Source organism: Eptatretus burgeri, chromosome 6, assembly GCF_056783735.1.
Source record: "Eptatretus burgeri isolate ZD-2024b chromosome 6, Ebu_testis_v1, whole genome shotgun sequence".
NCBI classification, from domain to species: domain Eukaryota; kingdom Metazoa; phylum Chordata; class Myxini; order Myxiniformes; family Myxinidae; genus Eptatretus; species Eptatretus burgeri.
Window position 1 is genome coordinate 30,121,487 of NC_140966.1, and position 21,229 is coordinate 30,142,715.

General features: G+C 41.7%; 1 protein-coding gene across 1 annotated transcript in view; it reads left to right on the forward strand.

Annotated features, from left to right (window-relative positions):
* Window positions 1–21,229, forward strand: part of LOC147024479 (protein Hook homolog 3-like) — a 79,563-nt gene that overhangs the window by 1,808 nt on the left and 56,526 nt on the right. The window contains exons 2-5 of the mRNA XM_085884438.1: window positions 1,507–1,592; window positions 5,907–5,979; window positions 6,102–6,152; window positions 6,249–6,378. Of these exons, the coding sequence (XP_085740564.1) occupies window positions 1,507–1,592; window positions 5,907–5,979; window positions 6,102–6,152; window positions 6,249–6,378 (340 nt within the window). The remainder of the gene's footprint in view (window positions 1–1,506; window positions 1,593–5,906; window positions 5,980–6,101; window positions 6,153–6,248; window positions 6,379–21,229) is intronic.

The window sequence follows — 21,229 nt, forward strand, 5'->3', positions numbered from 1 at the left end:
TACCCTCAGCCAATGATGTTACCCGCAGCCTTGTGTAGCAAACGGAGGAGGATGTACCCCCCCTCCCATCCCCGATGAGCAATCACGTAGCCCCTTGAGGTCCGTGGACCCCTGATTCAGAACTGCTGCTCTGGGCCATCCTGCCAGCCCTACTGACGCTTGACTTTGCAATGATCACACTAATGGCAGCATTTTTCAAAGGTTTCCAATAGCTGTTCTACCACCCATGCTGTTGGAGCAAACTGGTGAGTTCACAACGCGTGTTTTAACTTTATTGGTGTGATTGTGGTTGAGAAGACAGCAGCAGTTACTGATTTACCGGTAATTGTGCTGGTGTATTGTACATAATTTGGTACAGTAGGAAAGAACAGCTGGCAAGCGGATTGTTTTTAGCTCACCTGTTCGAAGAACAGAGAGCTATAGCGATACCCCCGGCGTGAGCGTGAGCGTGAAAATGTTAAAGTTTTTGGTGCAAGTTATTTAGAAGCTTGCCATTTATTTAATATGTGTACTAGGATGCTGATATTTGTCATGGAGGTTCCTTTGGGGTATACTATTGGTGTAGTGAAGTTGAAATTAAAAAAATAATTTCAAATGTTTTAAATTTTTGATCTGTTTTGAACTTAACTTTTTTTTGTAGCACATCAACATTAAAGTTTTTGGTGCAAGTTATTTTTTAGAAGCTTGCCATTCATTTAATGTGTACAAGGATGCTGATATTTGGCATGGAGGTTCCTTTGCGGTATACTATTGGTGTAGTGAAGTTGAAATTAACAAATGATTTTTTAATTTAAACCTAAGATGGTGTCAAAGCAACCCAATGCTCGCCTGTTTATACTAGACGCTTGCCATTCATTTAATACGTGTACTAGTTTACTGATTACAATATACAAATACATATATTGCTTTAAAATTATTTGGATCAGACTTCACTGCAATGCTTTATAAAAAAATATTATTAGACGAGTCTTTTAAAAACAATAAATGTATAAAGAGGCGAGCATTGGGTGGCTTTGACACCACCTCTTGTTACAATTACGTCCCAATGTTGCTATTTTGTTTTCAAGGTTCTTGAGAGTTTGTAAAACTTGAATCAAAATGAACAAGACAGAGCATTTAACAAGGTAGTGGCCTTGCCTGAGTATATGGATTGCAGTAGATCTCAGAATGAACGATTTGTGTGGACTCGCACGCTAACTGACAGACACAGACCGATTACAATAGCGTATCTCATCTTTTTGGGAAAGGGTGAAGCTACCTGCAGTGAGATGTGAGCACTAAGCCTGTAACCCTGATTTGCAGGATGTAGGAGTCTGTCTGGTCCTGACTTTAGACTGATCCTTATTGTACGGGACTATGAACATGGACTGCTGACCTCACAAATGCATGATATTGTTGCCATTTTGTTAACCACATTGTCTTTACTGGGCGTTTTGAGACTGATAAATAGCACAGACCTTCTCATTGATGTGTCTGAAATGAAAGACCCTTTGTATCTGTATGCAGGTTAAATCATTCAATGTCTGCTTGCCCTGCGAGTCCATTGGAGATTTGACGAATGGTGTTCTTATTGCAGAGATCCTGCACGGCATGTGAGTGGTTTGATCGAGCCTTGCATAATTTATGTTGAAATGTGGCTTGTGTTGGTCAATCCCTGTGAAGATTTCCAGTAAATTTTTTTTTTGTCGGAGCTCTGATTTTCATGGCCCCAATTATTCCCATCTTATTGGGGGGTTGACCGGGGAATGTTCTTAACCCAAGCTTTGTATGAGCCTGCTCACTGAGCCTGTCGTTCGATTAAGGTGGTGTGCTGAAGATATTTTGTAATTTATTCTGTGTTGGCAATAACTCAAAAGACATCGTGTGGCTTTAAATATCGACCAACAACCAGTGCTGGCAAATGGGACCTCTGACTCGATGTACACATTGAAACCTCATGCTGAACACGATGCACCAGGGTGGCAGTTTTAAAGTCAAGTCGAGATGCAGACTCGGACTAGACAGCTCAGTGGTGAATGTGCGTACCTCTCGGCTATCCTCCAATACATCTTGTCTTTACAGACCAAGTTATTTTATTTTGATTAATGAATGCCTTTTAACTATGAGAATACCCCATTTGTTTCTAATTCTAAAGCATCTAATGTACCAATCTTGGAACTGTATGTTGCGTGTATAGCCATATCGTCCAGTGGCTGAGATATCATCCAGACAAACAAACAAACAAGAAAAAGAAGTCTTGCAGAGCACGATACTTGCAAAATCTACCACCCTCTCCAAAAGTTGCCATGGATACATCAAATTGTCCGTTTCATAAAGATTAAAATTGACAATCTTATTCAAAGCTCAGGTAGATCGGATGAAAATTGACGATTTTTCAGATGAAATTTGATTTTAGAAGTTTGACCTCAAATAGTTAGTTTTCCAATCCAGTGATGCAATATGCAAATCTTGTTCAAATTTCAAGTCAATTGGATGAAAAATGACGATTTTAGGAATTTGACTAAGATGACCTTTGACCTCAAAATCAATAGGCTTCTCAGTTGAGATGAACTCTACATCTTGGTAAACTTTCATGACTATCAGTTTAGAATTGTGACCTGTAGGCAATACAGACAAACAGAATGAAAAATCACTCGTAGAGCGAAGTTTGGCGGAACAGAACAGCATTCGGTAGAGCGCAGACCTCTGCCAGACTGAACAATTTATGATTTGTATCCCACTGAGAGGCCGGATCTGAATCCGGACCTGAACCAAAATCGAATTGGCTTGTTCTCGTCACCTAACCAACTTATCCATCTAATTTTGTCACAAGTCGATCACACCTTTTAGAGATATTGTGCTCTACATCGTTTTTAGCCCCATCTCTCAATGGTGAAGAATCACTTTAAAATTCTCAGATCTGGATCTGGATTTAGATCTTCACCAAAATGTAATCTATTTGTCCTTGTCACACCCAACTTGTCCACCAAGTTTCGTCCAAATCCATTCATAGCCTTTTGAGATATTGTGCTATATATCATTTTGGCCTGATCCCTCTATGGTGAAGAATCACTTAAAAAATTCTCAGATCCAGATTCGGATCTTCACCAAAATTAAGTGTTGCTGTCCTTGGCTGGTCACCTATATACCCAAAAATTTTCAGAACGATTGCTTGAAAACTATGGCCGAAAATCATAGACAGACAGACAGACAGACAGACAGACAGATGCTACAGACCAACATACTTGGTGAAAAATTTTTTTTGCCACGTCATAACAAAATCGTGTGACCAATATACTTAAAAAATCTTAGATTTTTGCAAGGAACAATAAAACAAACAAGCAAGCAAATGGAGTAAAAACTGAGTACTCCCTTCCTTCGGCACCTGGTGATGACTTCATGCATCACCTGGATGTGGAATTGGGAATGAGCGATGTACAACCAACTCTTGCTTTGAGGAAAATGACAAAGATCACTTTAAAATTTGTTACAAGAGGATTTGATTGTAAGCAGAATTATTTATCGGAGAAATGGATAGGTAGTGGGGCAACTTAGCTAAATATAGCATAACAATTGTGCATTTTGTGAGGAAAGCACCAAATTTGGCACACTAGTAGCCTATCATATTATGAACAGATTTGGATATTGGGCCATCTCAAAATTTTTGATGGCAGTGGAAAATGGCTGCCACAGCCATCAGCGGCTGAATTTGAGATGGCCCAATATCCAAATCTGTTCATATAATAATATGTTAGGCTACTAGTGTGCCAAATTTGGTGCTTTCCTCACAACATGCACAATTGTTATGCTAAGTTGCCCCACTAAGGCAGTGTGCTGGGACATCCTCCTATATTAAAGAAGGCAATTCTCTGAATGTGTGTTGGTAGTACCCAAGGTTAAGTTGGCAGCACAAGGGGAACCCCCCCTCCCAGCCCCCTTTGAGATGACTTACAATTGTCACCCAATATTCACCAAATTTTGCATACGTGTTGGTAGTAGCCAGGATTTTAACAAGCTCAAATGAACTAAGATCCTCGTCCTCTTAATGATGACATCATAAAAACGAATATGACGTCATTGTGATGTATCAGGTTTGCGATATATTATCTGTGCTAATGCCCGGCTTGATTCCCGCAAACAAAATTCAAACAGGTTGCCTAGTTTTGGAGATAATGGTATAAGCAATTTCCATTAGTGGTGATATTATGACGTCAACTATTTTTTTTTTTCTAGGAAGAATTTCCAAAATCGGAGATGGTTACTGCCTGTGCGTGGGCTTTCTGCATATACATGGCAAGTTTCACGAAGATCAAATGAAAACTCTGGGTTGTGAAACAAAAAATGTCAAAAATAGGAATGACGTCATAAAAATTGATATGACGTCATAGTGATGTACCATATGTGTGGTAATTCTTCTCTGCTAATGACCTGTTCGATTCCCGCAAACAAAATTCAAAAAGCTTGCCTAGTTTCGGAGATAATTTTTTAGGCGATTTCCATTAGCGGAGATATTTTGACGTCATAACATTTTTTTTTCTAGGAGGAATTTTCAAAATAGGAGATGGTTACTGTCTGCGCGGGATATTTTTACATATATACGCCAAGTTTCAGGAAGTTTCGATGAAAACTGTAGGCTGTTAAACAAAAAAGTCCACAAGAAGAAGATGAAGAACAACAACGCGAGTAAGACTTGGAGATCCTCCATGAGGATGTAAAAATAATTAAGCACTTGCTCACGCTCCCGAAGGGAGTGTGTTTCTCGTTGTGTAAATAATTTTGTTTTAGTTTGACTAATCTGATTATATCCATACACCTTGCAGACCAAACATAATCATACATTTTTTTACAAAAAAAAGCTGTGATTGTTATTTATATTTACCTCCGCCACCAAAGCAGGACAGAGGTTCTGTTTTCACCCCTGTTTGTCTGCTTATCTGTCTGTGAGCAGGATATCTCAAAATGTTATGTACGAATTGGGATGAAATTTGATGGACTGGTTAGGTGTTTGACAAGGAGGAATTGATGAGATTGTGCTGATGATCCAGATCCAGATACCAGAATTTTTTTTTTTTTGAGGTGATTCTTCACCGTTGAAAGGGCTGAAAATGATATACTGGCCCAATATCATAAAAAGTTATCGCCGGATTCGGATGAAAGTTGGGTGAGAGACAAGGTCGAATTGATTCAGTTTTGGTAAAGATCAGATTGGGATACAAGAATTAAAAAAAAAAAGAAAAAATTTGTAAGCGATTCTTCTTTTCACCATTGAAAGATGGAGGCATAAACGATATGCAGCATGATATTTCAAAACTCGGTGGATGAATTGGTTCGGTGACGAGAACAAGCCGATTCGATTTTGGTTCAGGTCCGGCTGCAGATCCAGCCCATCGTCAGTGGGATGCAACATATAAACTGTTCAGCCTGGTGGAGGTATGCACTCTACCGAGTGCCATTGTAGTTTTACATGTAACCTTCACAGCTCAGGTATTTGTATCTCCAATATTGTAATTGTTCATGTACCTGCCTTGGAGCTGTCTATTCTGAGTTTGATTCCTGACCTGACTCTAAACTGTCAGACTGTTGCTTCGCAGACAGAATTTGCATCACAAAGTGCACCGTCGCTCAGATGCATGTTAAGCTTGGTATCCCATCCACTCGCATTCGCTGGAGGACGTTAAAGATCCCTCTGGCTTTTGATGATGAATAAGATGCGTTATCGCCGGCACCCTGAACAAATTGCAAATTCCTGCCCTATCTTAGCACACCAAAGAGACTGGCGCCACCAAGTCAATCTGCCAATGGAAACACCAGCATGGTGTCCCAAAAATCCGTAAGGTTAATGGGATAGACTATGATGAAGCTGTTACTGCCGCAAGGCAACGGCTTGCGAAGTTAACTGTGCTGATATATTGGCACTCTGTATGCAGAGACCCAGCCTGGTTTGATAGCTCCTGGAAAGCCAGGATCAAGATGGATGTCAGAGACAACAAGAGACTCAAGGTGAAGCTGCTATTAACTAACCATAACGTCTCTCTGGCCTTCACAGGCATTTTCAAGTCATTTAACATGTTAACCGTTTGGAGAACGAGTTTTGGTTTAAGTTCTTGCTTGCTTTTCTGCAGGTCAGCAACTTGAAGAAGGTCTTGGAAAGGACGAAAGACTATTGTGATGAGGTGAGATTTATTTATTTATTTATTTATTTATTTATTTTAAATGCTTTCACCAAGTAAGCTTTTTGGATAACCCTACATGGTCGGCCGTGTTCTCAGGTGCTCTACCTGCGTTTGGACGACGATGCAGGTCTGGATACAAGTTGCATAGCTGATGGTGATACTGGTGAAATGGGCCGACTTTTACAAATGGTGCTCGCCTGTGCAGTGAACTGTGACAGGAAACAGGGTGAGTTAGTTACCTGTCGTTTTCACTCGTCGTGGTTGCCTTTTGGGGATCTGTCTCCAGCATGGTTGTTATCAATTTGTAATTGGCTGCTGTTCGTTTGGTGGGGAATTATTATTATGTTTTTTTTTTTTTTTAAATAAATGAGAAACGATCTTTGGCAGAGGTATGAAGATTGTGGTTAACTTTCAAGTGGTAGGGTGTTAAGCAAACCACAACTACAAATACTTGAACTGCTCCCAATTATTCCAATACACTTGTGAAGAAAGTTTTTATTTTTTTTTATTTTTATGCCCAAGTCTTTCACCAACCAACTGGCGAAGCCTGATATTGTACTGAAGGTTGTAGGAATCTAATTTATTAAGGGTGATTGATGGTGATAGCTCATCTACCCTTCAAGAAGGATGCTGTGGGGTCATTAACTTCCACCAAATAATGCTAGGAGGCAGGACTCCTGGCGTGATGTTCATTCGAGTGATTGTATACTGAGAGTCCTGTATGTGAAGCACCAATCCGAGTTTTTATAGTTTGGTTGTGAATAAAACCTGGGCTGGACAGCTCAGAGGTGCTCTCTCTGTACCATCCTGTCAGTTGGGGGTTAAGCAAAAATGTTGTGCATTCTATAGGCAAGATGCGCAATGGGGTCATCTATATTTTTCCATGAGCATCTGAAGGTGGGAACGAGTTGGTAAAAGTAATTGAAAAAAGGGAAATGAGGGGTGGATTGTTACGGTTGAACTTGATTGTCGATCATGAATTTAAGCCGATTCCTGCGTGTGCTTTTCTACTTGTAAATATTTGAAGTGTGTGATGAATTTAACTGTTAAAAAAAAGAAACCATTTTTTTTCCTTCTTATGTTAGAGGTGGGGTGGCATCACACATGGTGCTTCATTTTATTGGCCTAACCAATTTGGAATGGGGCAGGAGAGGGTATTATTATCGGTCCGTGTCTCGTGTCCTGAGTCCGCATGTAGACCAACTTTAACATCGGACCATCAGGCAATTTAATATTGCACTCCTCACCCAACCCTTCACCCACCCACCCAATGAGTCTGAAACGTAGTTCAACACAGTGGTCTAATGTAACCATAACATCTTTCCATCCAATTTAGGCATAAATTGATTAAATTGTTATCTTGAATGTGGAATATGTTGAAGTTATCTGCATGCATTCCTGAGTGCGTGTTTGCCCACGCCACCTGTTTGATCAATGTATCCTGCAAAGCTGATGGGCTTGACTCTCATTTAATACTGGCCTTCTGTATGGTTCGACAAAGATGTCAAATTTGACCATAGTCTGATGTAACTACAAGCTACTGTTTTTTTTTTTTTTTTTAACCTTGTGTATTGCATCCAAGTTTGAGGTCATTTAATCCTGTTTTATAATTTGTGTGATCTAGGCTCTGTTGGTATTTATTATTTTTGGTATCAATATACCGGTGGGCTCATTGTGGGATATCTGTATAAAAAAAAAAAAAAGATTTTGCTTTAAAGCGAGATCAGTACTTGTAATCGGCACAGGTCAGGATCCATCGCTATCGTGGATCGCTGTACCAGTATGACTAGACCGTTATCACAATCACACTGGTATGATGACTATCGCAGATCGCTGTGTCGATAATCAACACATGTTTTCAAAAGCACACCCAATTCATGTAAAGCTAGAAGGACACTCGATGGAGTGCGCACCTCCACCACACAATGCCTGATCCACGAGAACATATCAGGCCCAATGTATTTTTGAAACATTATGCCATGCAGTACTATATCGTTTTTGGCCCCATCTCTCAATGATGAATCACTTGAAAAATTAAATAATTCTCGTATTCAGATTCAGCTCTTCACCAAAATCTAATCCATTCATCCTTGCCATACACCCAATGTGTCCACCAAGCTTCGTTTGAATCCGTACACAACTTTTTGAGATATCGTGCTACATATCTGTTTATCCCAATTTCTCAATGGTGAAGAATCACTTAAAAATTCTACTATTCGGATCCAGATCTGGATCTTCACCAAAATCTAATCAGTTCATCCTTGTCGCACACTGAACCTGTCCACAAAATTTCATCCGGAGATATCCTGTACAAACACAAACGAACACACAAACAAGCCGGTAGGCGGCGATGGGTCGCCCAGCATGGAAACTATAAGATATAGAGCAAAATGGATCTCATGTAGTGGATACGGAATCACCTTAAGATTATGCATATCAAATTTCCAGTTCCATCTACTGATAACTACTCGGTATCCATTTGAATGAAAAGTACCGAAAATGCGGTTTGAAATCGGAAATCCCCAAAGTTCGAGGGGGTGCTGTGGGTGAACAAAGATCTAAATCGAAAATCCGGCTCGACTATTTGTGCACAATGTATTCCAGATGATTAGTGTGAATTTTCATGACCATCCGACCATAACCCTAGGAGGAGTAGCATTTGGCACGAAGACACCTCCAGCTCTCGCATATTATGGATTTTTGCACTAATTGACCTTTGACCCCTGACCTAAGCGAAATCGGTCAATATGTCCTGAGGCAAAGTTGTAGTACTCATTGAGTACCATGAACCTGCAAAGTTTCATTCGTATCGATATACTCACCTGGTCGCGAGGGGGCCTTCAATTTTCGCCAATTTTCGCGCATACCCTAATTGTAGGGGGCGCTGCGGGTAAAGTATTCCATATATCACAAAAACCGGAATATATTTGATAGAGCATCACCTGTAGATCATTCGTGCCAAATTTCATAACCCTACATGGGACAATGGCTTTCGGAATTGATTTCGCGTGAACGGTACCGATTTTGAAGGTTTTTCGGTTGTTGCTAGGGAACCAAAGCGTCCCTAGCAACCATCACAATTTCCAAAGCACTAGGTCATAAGATGTACCTACCATCCGAGTTTGGTCAAAATCCGCCCACGTTTACTACCAATTATGCTGATGACAAACAAACAGACAGAATTACTGACAATAAGGGTCACCTATTTCGGCGACCCAACAAAGAAACAGAAAGGGGTGAAAACATTACCTCTTTCACCTTCGGTGGCGGAGGTAATAACCAATTGGTAATTGCTTTAAAAAGTGACACAAGGGCAAAGAAAAACACAATTGCTTGTTCAGAGCACGGATGCTGAGGGTTAAAATTAAAAGTTAAAACCGCCTGTATTACCTGGTACTTCGCGTTATCCATTCCACTGTTACAGGTGTAGCCAAGTGCATGAAAGGTTTTAAATCATACAGTCCATGTTCGGTATTTAAAGATTGTAAACACATTTCTTAGATTTGTTCATTGTTGGTGTCAGCCCGGTTTATCTACCCATTATTGATTTTCATTACTATTTTTCAGTATACAGTACCAGTATAATGGGTATATTTAAAATTCCACCCTATGAGCAGGAAGCAGCTGTTGTTTATGTCACTCGATGATGATATTGATCGGGGTTTATTGGGGAGTTTTGCAGGAAATAATTTAAGGAAAAAAAATCTATTTAATTCCATGGTGATTTTTCACATGCTGAGGGATCCTCTGTATGTTATAGCTAATAGGTAATGAGTTCATTGGGTAATTTGGGTCATTGTACTGAGGCAACTGAGCTAATGGAGTAAGCGGTGAAGTGGTGGTGGTGGTTGGGGGATGGTTTCGGATGTGGAATGAACGGGTGAGGAGGAGGGGAGGGGAGGTTGGAAGGGAATGGTGTGAAGAGGGGGTTGAAAGGCTAAAGGATGACAAACCGGGTTTGAGATGGAAGAACAAACGGGTGGATTCAGGTGAGGGAAGTTTCCCATGGGAATTCTGGCATTTGAAAGGCAAAAAGGGCAGGATCGTGAGGACTGAGCTGTTGCTGTTTGGAAACTAAAGGGTGAGGGACTGGTGATGGATTGGCAGCTGGATTTAAATAGGGTTGAAAGAATCGTGGATCGCCGTACCAGTATAGCTATTGTGGATCACCGTGTCGGTAATCGGCACACGCTTTCAAAAGCACACCTGATTTGTATAAAATAACCAATTGGCAATTACTATAAAAACGCGATTGCTTATACGGTGCTTAGGTGTTGATGGTTGAAAGTTAAAAAGTTACTCTACTTACTTCCTGGGATGTATTGATGTCATCTGTTCCAAATGTAGCCAAGACGCTGAGTGCATCAAAGCTTTCAAAATCATGTGCAGTATTCAAGGATTGTAGTTATAGGTTTTTTTTTTTTGTTTTTTTTTTTTTTTTTGTTTTTTTTTAGATCCTCGTGGAGGATCTCCAAGTCTTACTCACGTCGTTGTTCTTGTTCTTCTTGTGGACTTTTTTGTTTCACAGCCTACAGTTTTCATCGAAACTTCCTGAAACTTGGCAGGTATATGTAAAAATACCCTGCGCAGACAGTAACCATCTCCGATTTTGAAAATTCCTCCTAGAAAAAAGTTATAACCTCAAAATATCTCTACTAATGGAAATCGCCTAAAAAATTATCTCTGAAACTAGGCAAGCTTTCTGAATTCTGTTTGCAGGAATCGAACAGGGCATTAGCAGAGATGAATTACCGCACATATGGTACATCACTATGACATCATATCAATTTTTATGACGTCATTCCTATTTTTTGACATTTTTTTTGTTTCACAACCCAGAGTTTTCATCAGATCTTCATGAAACTTGCTATGTATTTGCAGAAAGCCCACGCGCAGGCAGTAACCATCTCCGATTTTGGAAATTCTTCCTAGAAAAAAGTTGACGTCATAATATCGCCGATACCATTATCTCCGAAACTAGGCAAGCTGTTTGAATTTTGTTTGCGGGAATCAAGCCGGGCATTAGCACAGATGATTTATCGCAAACCTGATACATCACAATGATGTCATATTCGTTTTTATGATGTCATCATTAAGAGGACGAGGATCTTAGCTCATTTGAGCTTGTTTGATTTGTTGGTGATGTATTGGTTTTTTTTATTTATTTATTTTTGATCGAGGTATATATTTTTTTCAATTATTATTATTTTTTTTTGTTTGTTCTTTTAAATTGTTGTAATTTTTTTTTACTTTTATTTAATTTTTTCCGTATACCGGTATATTCAGAATTCCAATACTGGTATATAAATATATCGCTGGACCCTAGTGTGATCTTTTCACAGTGTATTTGTGCATCTGCATGTTTTTGGGTTTTTTTTTTTTTTTTTCCAAATGCCATACTTTACTTTTATCTACTCATTATAAATGAGGTTTGTCTGTATTGTGGCAGAGGTATCCTGCTAGTTCACACATCTACACTAATAAAAGGCAATGTGGGTGTGTATGTGTGTCTCCTCCTCCATAACTCCAAATCATAAAACCTAGCAGCCTGAAACTTTGCATGCATACAAACAAAAAGTCCAAGGAAGTGCAGGAGTGAAAATTGGGTGTTTGGGTTCATTAAAACACCCCTTTTGAAGATAATAATTAACGGCATTATTTAATTATATCCTTCATCAGGTGATCCTCGGCCACCTCGCTGTCTGGGGTCTCAAGGCATTTCCTGAGTAACCTCGTTGGGGTCTGAAGCCGCCATGTTTTTTGGCCTGCTCAACCATGCCTAGACTCAGAATAGGCCACATAGTTTTTTTTTTTTTGTTTGTTTGTTTTTTTCACTTTACTCACATATTATCGAATGCCTGTTCATCACAGCTAGGAACCTTGTAAGAACTAGGAACTTGTAAGAAGTATAGTTTTCAAATTAGGAGCTTGGAGCAATTTCATCCATTATATGATACGATTTTCCACGAGCTACTCTCACGTAGTAATTAAAGTATATCATCGAAATATTATTTTGGTTTTGAGGATGGGATATTGTTCGGACCAAAAAAGTGTCAATCTGTTGTGAAATCTGATAATTTAAAGAAATAACGAGTCTTATAACTCAACCAATATACCTATTTACTTTAAGCAAGCAAGGCTATGTTTGTTCCCTCCTCCATACTCACACCAGAAAATGTGAAATTTCCAGCAAAGTATTGTTACGTTTGAGGGGGGGGGGGTATGCATTCAAAGGGCAATTAGGATGTTTAATTAGGTATGCCATGCTGTTCGAGTTTACCAGGATCTCGATGTAATAAGTAGTAATTCAGTGGTGATAAGTTGTCTAGTAAATGTTCATTTCTTCAAGGGGGAAATGATAAATGTCACGTAATTAGATAGGGACACGGGATAGGGTAAGTGTGTCTGCGTAAACCCCTTTTGGTATTCTCTGAAGACTGGCCGTGACGTCACAGGACAGTGCAGCGGATGGCTCCGCCCCGTGATCACGATTGGCAGAAGGCGATGGCGGTGGGCCAATAAACGGCTCGATTGGGAGTGACGAGGACGAAGGATAAAAAGGTTCTGTTCGGGGTCGAAAAGGGAGAAGAAGAAGATTACAACCAGAACGCTCGTGTTTTTTTTGGTGTGGAAGCTGTGGCAGCAGAGAGCGTCCTGGTTGTTGTGCTGAGTCGATCGTGCTCTTGATCGTGTCTGGGAGCCTTGCCGAGCCTCGTGCCTCGCTTTGGTTGGCTCTGGGGTTCTGCTGACTCGGAGTGCGGGGTCGGGCGGCGGCCAGACCTGCCTCCCTCTCCTGCTCGCGGCTTGGCGCCGGAGCTGGTTCCCTGGCGGCTGTGGGCGGACTTGGGCCAGGACCAGGAGGTCGACAGCACCGTGGTTTCTCCTGCCCCCCTGACGAGAGCAAGGCCGGCTCGTCCAACGCCGATCCAGGGACAGTTGCGTCCACACCACGGTCCAGCCTGACCACCAGAAATAGCTACGTTTTGTGTGTGTGTGTGTGTGTGTGTGTGTGTGTGTGTGTGTGTGTGTGTGTGTGTGTGTGTGTGTGTGTGTGTGTGTGTGTGTGTGTGTGTGTGTGTGTGTGTGTGTGCTTGGCGCCTTAGAGGGATTGAGAACTGTATATTCATTGGAATTGTCTGTGTTTTTCCCCACGCCCGATCCCACACCATCCCGTCGAATCGCCCCGGATCCCTCTTCTTGCCGAGTCTTGTTATTTCTGGTGAAAATAAAAACAAATAAACATCATCAACTCACTGAAAAGCGACTCGTGCCACCTTCCTCGTCCCGTTTGCGGTAGAGCGATTATAACCGCCATGTTTGGGTTATAAACAAATAAACCGCCTCCATCGTTTCGGCTCATTCTACGTTGGCGGGACTGTTCCAGTCCCGTGGACGTCACAGTATTAAGCTTATCTTTTTCTACTGTTTGAAGAATTGAGTGATCAAAACAATTTAGGAACGTAATAAAATTAACCAGCTTCATTGAGCTATATGATTTAATGCATTCACTGCAAGACCTCATGCCCTGCCCCCCAAAGGCACTGCCTATCCACAGTGTCTGTCAGATCTGTGTCTATATTTTTGGAGGTTTTGTGAGGGGCTCTTCATGGAATCTAAGCAAATCTGGTTTAAAAAAAAAACAGATAAAGTTACAACGTTTGTGCAGACCCTGAACCGATTTTACACGTACACAGGCAAAATGGTGAATTTTCTGCAATGTTTATTTCATGGGTGATTGAACTTTGCAGTGTCTCCAGGGATGTTCTGCATTAAGCTGCAACTCTTTTGTGGATGAAGTCATTTTATTCCATTAACTGCTGCGTGCGCGGTGAAAACCGGCTTTAAAGTTAAAGGGATCCTTTATGGTATGCAGTGACAGCCTGACCAACCGGTCCTTATCAACCTTTTAATTGGAGTGCTTGCATTAATGCTTAAGCCACGAGCTGAGCACCAATTGTCGTCAGTGGTACCGCACCACGTCATTCAAAGCAAGTGGTTCGTGCTCTGTCACCCTGAGTGAGTTGTGAAATAACACCCGATTTCCGAGCCGTTTGCCACATTCACATGTTTTCTAAATTGCCGAGCCAAATTTTTTTTTCCACCTGTGACACGCAGCTGTTTATAAAGATTAATGTTTGTGAACAACTCCTTGAAACGTCTATATAAATGTGACATTTTTTTTTTCGATGAAAGCTACTCAAGGTCCCTAGGTTGTGCACAGTACGTACTGTAGTTGGTAATCACACTGACTCCAACCTGCTGATATCCTCCAAACTGTGTTTGTGCATGCGTGTGCATGCGTGCACGTGCACGCCCATAAAGCAGAGCACATTATTTCTGCTAACTCCGCTACCCCCTTCTCTGTCTCTCTGTCTCTCTCTGTCCCATCCTTGCTCTACCCCTCCCAACACAGTGCAGTACCCTCCTCCCACATCTCTCACTCTCCCCTCTGTCTCTGGACAGTGTTTGTCTATGGACGTGTTTTGGCGGTGTTTATGTCTGGACAGGAATTTGTCTCCAGTTGGGAGTTTGTCTCCGAGCTGTGTTTCTAGTATGAGCGGTTGAAAATGTATTTCAGACTTTTTGTTTTGTTCCATCTTCACTAATATTCTATGCAGAATCATTTTGATGAGACCATATGAATCGTGATTTACGCTCCACCGCATGTCTGCCTCCCCTTCCTCTCACCTCGCACTGTCTTCCCTTCCCCCACCCTCCTCGCTCCCCCTCCCTCCTCTCTCCTTTCTGCTCCACCTCTTCACTCTCCCCACTCCTCTCTCCCTCTTTTCCCCTCTTTATCTCCCTCTATTGCAGTCAGCGAAGCGATTACCTTTAGTCTTACCGTCAGCGAAGCGGTGGGTGGTATTTGCTCGTCAATTAATAAAGATTCAACAGATCAACTTTTGCTTTATACAAACCATTTCTAACATTTTTACCCTTGCCAGAGGAGAGGGTATTGCATTTGGGTCTGTCTGTCTGTTTGCCTGTCTGCACAGAACGTGAGTGTTTGTTTTTCTTTGCAACCGTTTATCGGATTGACACAAATTTCACCAGAGGAGCGACTACTGATGTAGAATGTTTTAATGATGATTATGATGTCATAGGACACGTGGTGTGGCAGCCATTTTTGATTTGCCCTAAAATCGACAAAACATCTTCTCGACCGATCGAGTGGAATCATCACACACATGTTCTCCAAGCCTTGGGGATACTTGGGTATTCACAAATAACTGATCGGTCACATGATCTGGCAGCCATATTAGATTGAGCGAAAAATCTTAAATATTTTGCAATTTAACCGCTTAATCAGTTGACATGAAACTTCACAATTGTGATCTTGTAGTGATGGGGAATACATGTTTTAAATTTCAACCTGATCAGATCCATGGTGTGGCAGCCAAAATTATTTAATTTTTTTTTGATTCAGGTTCTTTTTGATTTTATTATCTTGCCAAAACAAAGTTTTTGCAAGATATGTTAGTCAGCTTGTATGTTTTTTTTTTTTTTGTTTTTTTTTTTTGTCTGTAAACACGTATAAAAAATTCTGCCGAGCACTGTTATCATTGGAAATTTTTGTAACTTCGCATATCAGAGGCCTATAGAGGTCCCTTTCAGTGCACAAAATTTTGAAGGTCAAAGGTCAAGGTCACTTTGTCGCAAATCAGGGGAGTCGATGAAACCCTTATTTTTTGAGTAATTTTGATCGGATCGTCTTCAAACTTCATGGGAATATAGTTCATGGTCTGGCGCTCAGCTGATTAATTTTTGGTGGCGATTGGCCTTGACCTTCATGTTTTTTTTATTTTTTATTTTTTTGTCTGTAATCATGTATAAATCACTCTGCAGAGCACAGTTATCATTGGAAATTTTTGTAACTTCACATATCAGAGGCCTATAGAGGTCCCTTTCAGCGCTAAAATTTTGAAGGTCAAGGTCACTTTGTCGCAAATCAGGGGAGTCGACGAAACCCATATTTTTTTGAACAATTTTGATCGGATCGTCTTCAAACTTCATGGGAATATAGTTCATGGTCTGGCGCTCAGCTGATTAATTTTTGGTGGCGATTGGCCTTGACCTTCATGGTTAGCGCCTGAGGTCAAACATATTTGACCCCAAGGTCAAATTTTCAAGTTTTAGGAACCATATCGTGTAGTACCTCAAATTGAACACCTCGATGAGTGCTTTCTAGATATGTCAAGCTTGAGACATTATGACGTCATTTGATGACATTATGAGGCAAACATATTTTTCATGGTTACTCTGTAGAACGATTCTCATCGGAATCTCTTGTAGGCAGATATTCCTCAAGGAGTCGCTCCTGGTGGATAGCAGCTCTGTTCACCTCAGTGTGACCTTAAAGAAGTCACACAGGGTCACCTTTTGGCAAGATACGGATCACCTTGCAGGTGACATTGGTTTTTTTATTTATTCATTCATTTATTTTGAATTAGGCTCACTTGGCTGTGCCTGGATGGGTTTGAGGGTAGAGAAGTCGTAGCTGAAATGCGAATCCTATCCAGGTTCCTCCTGATGATTTCATATTTGGTTTATGCTTGTTCGGGTTCCTTCTGATTACTCCAATGCAGGACTGTACCAATTTGGTCTTCCATTTGATGTGAATTGAATTTATTTTTAATCCCATTCTAAATTCAATTGAATAACCACAAATGTCATGGGTCAGGGTCAAGTGTCCGATCGAAGCAGGATGTCTTGGTACCCGGGCATCACTGCCGACAGTTATAAAGTGGCAGTCCTAGTTCGGTCTATAATTATGTAACAGACCACACAACATACAGTATACAAAACTACACAAACACCACCAAAGAAAATAACCAAGTCCTGGCGAGGGTCTGCAATCTCCGAAGGCTCTTTTTCTTGTTTTTTTCACGACATTGTTACAGATCTGGTTTCGGGGGTAAAATGAGGGATAGATTAGAATAGCTAAGTCAAATTACATGTTGGTATAAGTGTGGTGCAATTATCGAAGGTGATAAAACGTGTTTAGAAAGATGTTGGCCTTCCCCCCCACCCCCCCTCAGTGTTTTTTGTATCTAAGCCCTGCCTTCCCCCTCCCTATATTCTTCATCCTTCCCCCATCTGTCTGTGGAATTTTCCTGCCATAATAGCCAGTGGCTGCAGCCCATTTGTGATCTTGGTGTTTGGAATTTTCCTGACACCAATGTGATCGTGGAGTCGGTGCAAGACCATGAGATGCCAAGGACATGCACTTGTATGGACATTAGTTGGGAGGCACTGTCCAACGATTGTGCACTACGGCACAATTCAACAAGCCCAGTGGGATCATAAAAGTGCAACATGCCACGGGTGTTAATAAGAATAGAAGGGTTCCTCATGGTTGCTAGTGCATGCAAAAACATTGCTTGTTTGTTGAGGGTCTTCGGAGCAGAGATTTTGAGAGTCCTGGAGGGAAGGCACACAGGGCGCAGCAAGGACAAGCCCCATATGGAACCGCTGCGTGCACGGATGGGACTCCAACAACAGACCAGGCTGCGGCACGAGCCGAGAGCAATTGTGGGGAGCTGGGCTCACGCAGCACAGGTTTCCCTTTGTCTCATCGATCGCCTTCTCAGACCTATGTTCCCCAGAACGGTTGCAATAAGGCCTATTTATTCAGTGGTCATGGTACAGGTGACTTGCCATTTTAATTATTGTTATTGATGGTCATCGCTGCTGCCCAGCCGTGTTCTCTCCCATTTCCCCGTTTTCGCCATGTGAATAAATCCCTACGGTCATTGTGTTCGGAGTTCGCAATTTATGGCAAATTAACCTGGCAGACGCAGAGACAATTTTGTCCTATACCCACCAGGTGACATGATTGGCGCTGAAGACCGCACGGCTGTAACAATATATTTGGAAGTGGGAACTTATTTGATAACTTATTAGCCTCACATTCCTGAGGGAGCACAAAAAGCTGTTATAACTACGTTATATCGGTTATTGCGTGAGTGAGTGAGAGTTTGCACTGGTTCTCTGATGTATTTCTCAGTGAGACAGAGCGGTTAACAGTTTTTTGTTTTGTATATAATTTTAATTCTTGCACTTTCACTTGTTAATGTGTTCGCCTTCGATCCATCTGTTTATGGGTTCAATCCCAGGGGGAGTCAAATACTTTGGTTGCAGTAATGGCAGAGTGCTCCAACATGGAACGCTTAATCTTTTGATGTCTGTGTTGAAGCTGTCTTATCTCCATTCACCCACGTGGACGTCAAAGATGGATTGTTCAAATATGACCCGGACTTGTGTCTATTTTAATATAAAGAAACGGTCTCCCTGAGGCCAGTGTTTGTTGACAAGACAACTGATTCATTGTACAAAAGTACGTTTGTTTCCCACAATGGGAAGCTTACTGTTATCAACCATTGTTAAATATGTGTATGACCTCGACAGGCAATCGCCACCAATACTGCGCTGCCAGTCATCTGTAAATTTCAGCAGATTTGGTGTTTTATTGAGTATAGATTTCATAATCATTTGTTGCTTAACCCACTCATTCGTTCCTCTTTTCTCCCACACATGGAATCGACTTCCACGAATCTCTTCAATGTCATTCCTCCCTCCAGGTTTTCAAGACAACCGTTCACCACCATCTCAGATCACCCCCCACCACCCCATCCAAAACTATGATCTTTTCTATCCCCATTAACTTTCCAACTTTCCTGTTTTGTTTTCCTTCCAAAGAGTTTGCTTCTGTATCCATGCTTTCTACCCTCGATGTCCTCCCATTGTCCCCATTCTTTCTCGCATCCCTTATCTTCGAAGTCTACACTTTGTCCCTCAAACCCACTGTTGTCACTCCCCCCCCCCCTTTGTTAATTTTGTTCTGTTGCATCCTGATCCGTTCTATGTTCTAGCTCCTCCATACGTCTCGACTCTGTATCCTTACTGTAATTCACGGACCAGTGTGTGCGTATTTGTCATGCTACTCCCCCTACAGTTCTGGCTTGATTACATCCAGACTTTCTACATAGGATCAGCATGACCCCAATTGATGTATTAGGATGTTTTTATCTTTGTGCGTGGTGGAGAGGAGAGGAGAGGAGAGGGGAGGGGGATGCAAATTATCTATGTAAATGTGTAGCGCCACCTCCAGGTGGGGGAGGGTATTACAAGTCTCCACTATTTACAGTACAGTATTCCTGTTCCCAAGTTTTCCAGTGCAATGAGGTGTTTTGAATTGTTAGCAGAAAGTATGTTTTTGCTTCATGCATGTAACCTGCATTATTATTATTATTATTATTTTGCTGATACAGATCTGTCAGATTATAACAATCAAAACCAAATAGCTTCAAGTGTATCTTTATAACCCGTGTTCGAACTTCATGAGGACGGCAAGGCCGAGGTCACATTTGCCACGGCGGCCGTGGGGTCTCCAAAATCTATGGCCATTAGCAATTATACGGCGGCCGCAGTATTTCCACGGTCACACAATGTCGCAGTCACATATGTTTTTATTTTTCGGGGAGCCGCACGGCGTATTTATAAATTGTGGAGACCGAAAACGTGGGGTTGCCGTACGGTCTTTGATTTGATGTCGCTCGGTGACCTGAGGGCGTTCCTGCAGCGGCCATAGAATTTTCAAGGCAGACACAAGGCAACCGCAGGGGGACCACGGGGGCTGAAGGCGAACGTGCGGCCAGACAGACGGTAACGAATGGGTTAATTATTTTTTTTTTTTACCACTTTTTTTTTTTCGGCTTTTCGAATTGCTACGGCAAACGTAGAAATGAAAAAAAAAGTTATAACTCCGCGTTATAATTCCACGGCGACCTTATGGCCTGTAAAATATAGCCATACGGCGTAGGGCCACCCTGAGGCCACCTCAGAAACTCTGCGGCCGCCACACGTTTCTGTCAATTCAGAGGGCGTACGGCCGCCGTATCCTCGCCGTAGAGCAAATGTGATTTAGGCCTTAGGTCTTAGAAATTGTGGAGACCATAAACGTGGGGTTGCCGTATGGTCTTTGATTTGATGTCGCAGGGGGCCCTAAGGCGAACGTGCGGCCAGACGGACGGTAACGAATGGGTTAATTTTTTTATATTTTTTTTTACTATTTCTTTTGTTTCGGCTTGTCGAATTGCTATGGCAAACGTAGAAATGAAAAAGTTATAACTCCGCGTTATAATTCCACGGCGACCTTACAACCTGTAAAATATAGCCATACGCGTAGAGCCACCCTGAGGCCACCGCAGAAACTCTGCGGCCGCCGCACGTTTCTGTCAATTCAGAGGGCGTACGGCCGCCTTATCCTCGCCGTAGAGCAAATGTGACTTAGGCCTAAGAAGGCCCCATCAGGAGTGAAATCCAGATGAGTCTGTTCAACCACAAGCATATGCTACCAACTGAGTTATCCTGAGCTGCCTATCTTTTTCAGGAGAAAACATTGTTTGATCTCCTTGGTACTCTGCCATTGCTCCATATACACCTGCCCATTACACATGAAATAGAATATACAAGTTGGTAAAGTCGCCAGTGAGGCTTGAATCGGATGTAGACATGGTGTTTAAAGTACCAGTGTTCATTAAAGTTTCATCAATATAGTTCATTGAGCGAGTTAAGCCGATTTCAGTGAGAGGTGGATGGCCGTTTTCTATGTCTGTGTTTGCATTACTCTTGCATTTTACTCAGACCTTTCATGTAGTAACGAAACCTGCATTATTTCTGTAAGAATGCTTGAAGCAGCTTTAAAAGTTGAACTTCCTCATTGTAAAGTTTTGTTGTTTAGTGACATTTGCGTTGTGAAGCGCATGGATGCGGGAGATCAGGTAATACTGATGGGTTGATGGGATAGCCTTGAGCTACACACACTCACCCCTGAGCCGTCTAGCCTGTGTTTAAATATCGACCCAGCTATAAACTGTCATCCTGGTGTTTTGTGTTCTCCTTCCCTCAGATGGATGTTAAAACTGGGTGTTCCATCTACCGTCATTAGTTGGTGGATGTCAAAGATCCCACATTGTCCTTCATATTAAGTTGGCGAGCTATCAAAATTCTACATTCCTGCTCTAAACTGGAGGGCACCCAGCAAATGATGCTACCCACAGCCAGCCATATGCTGA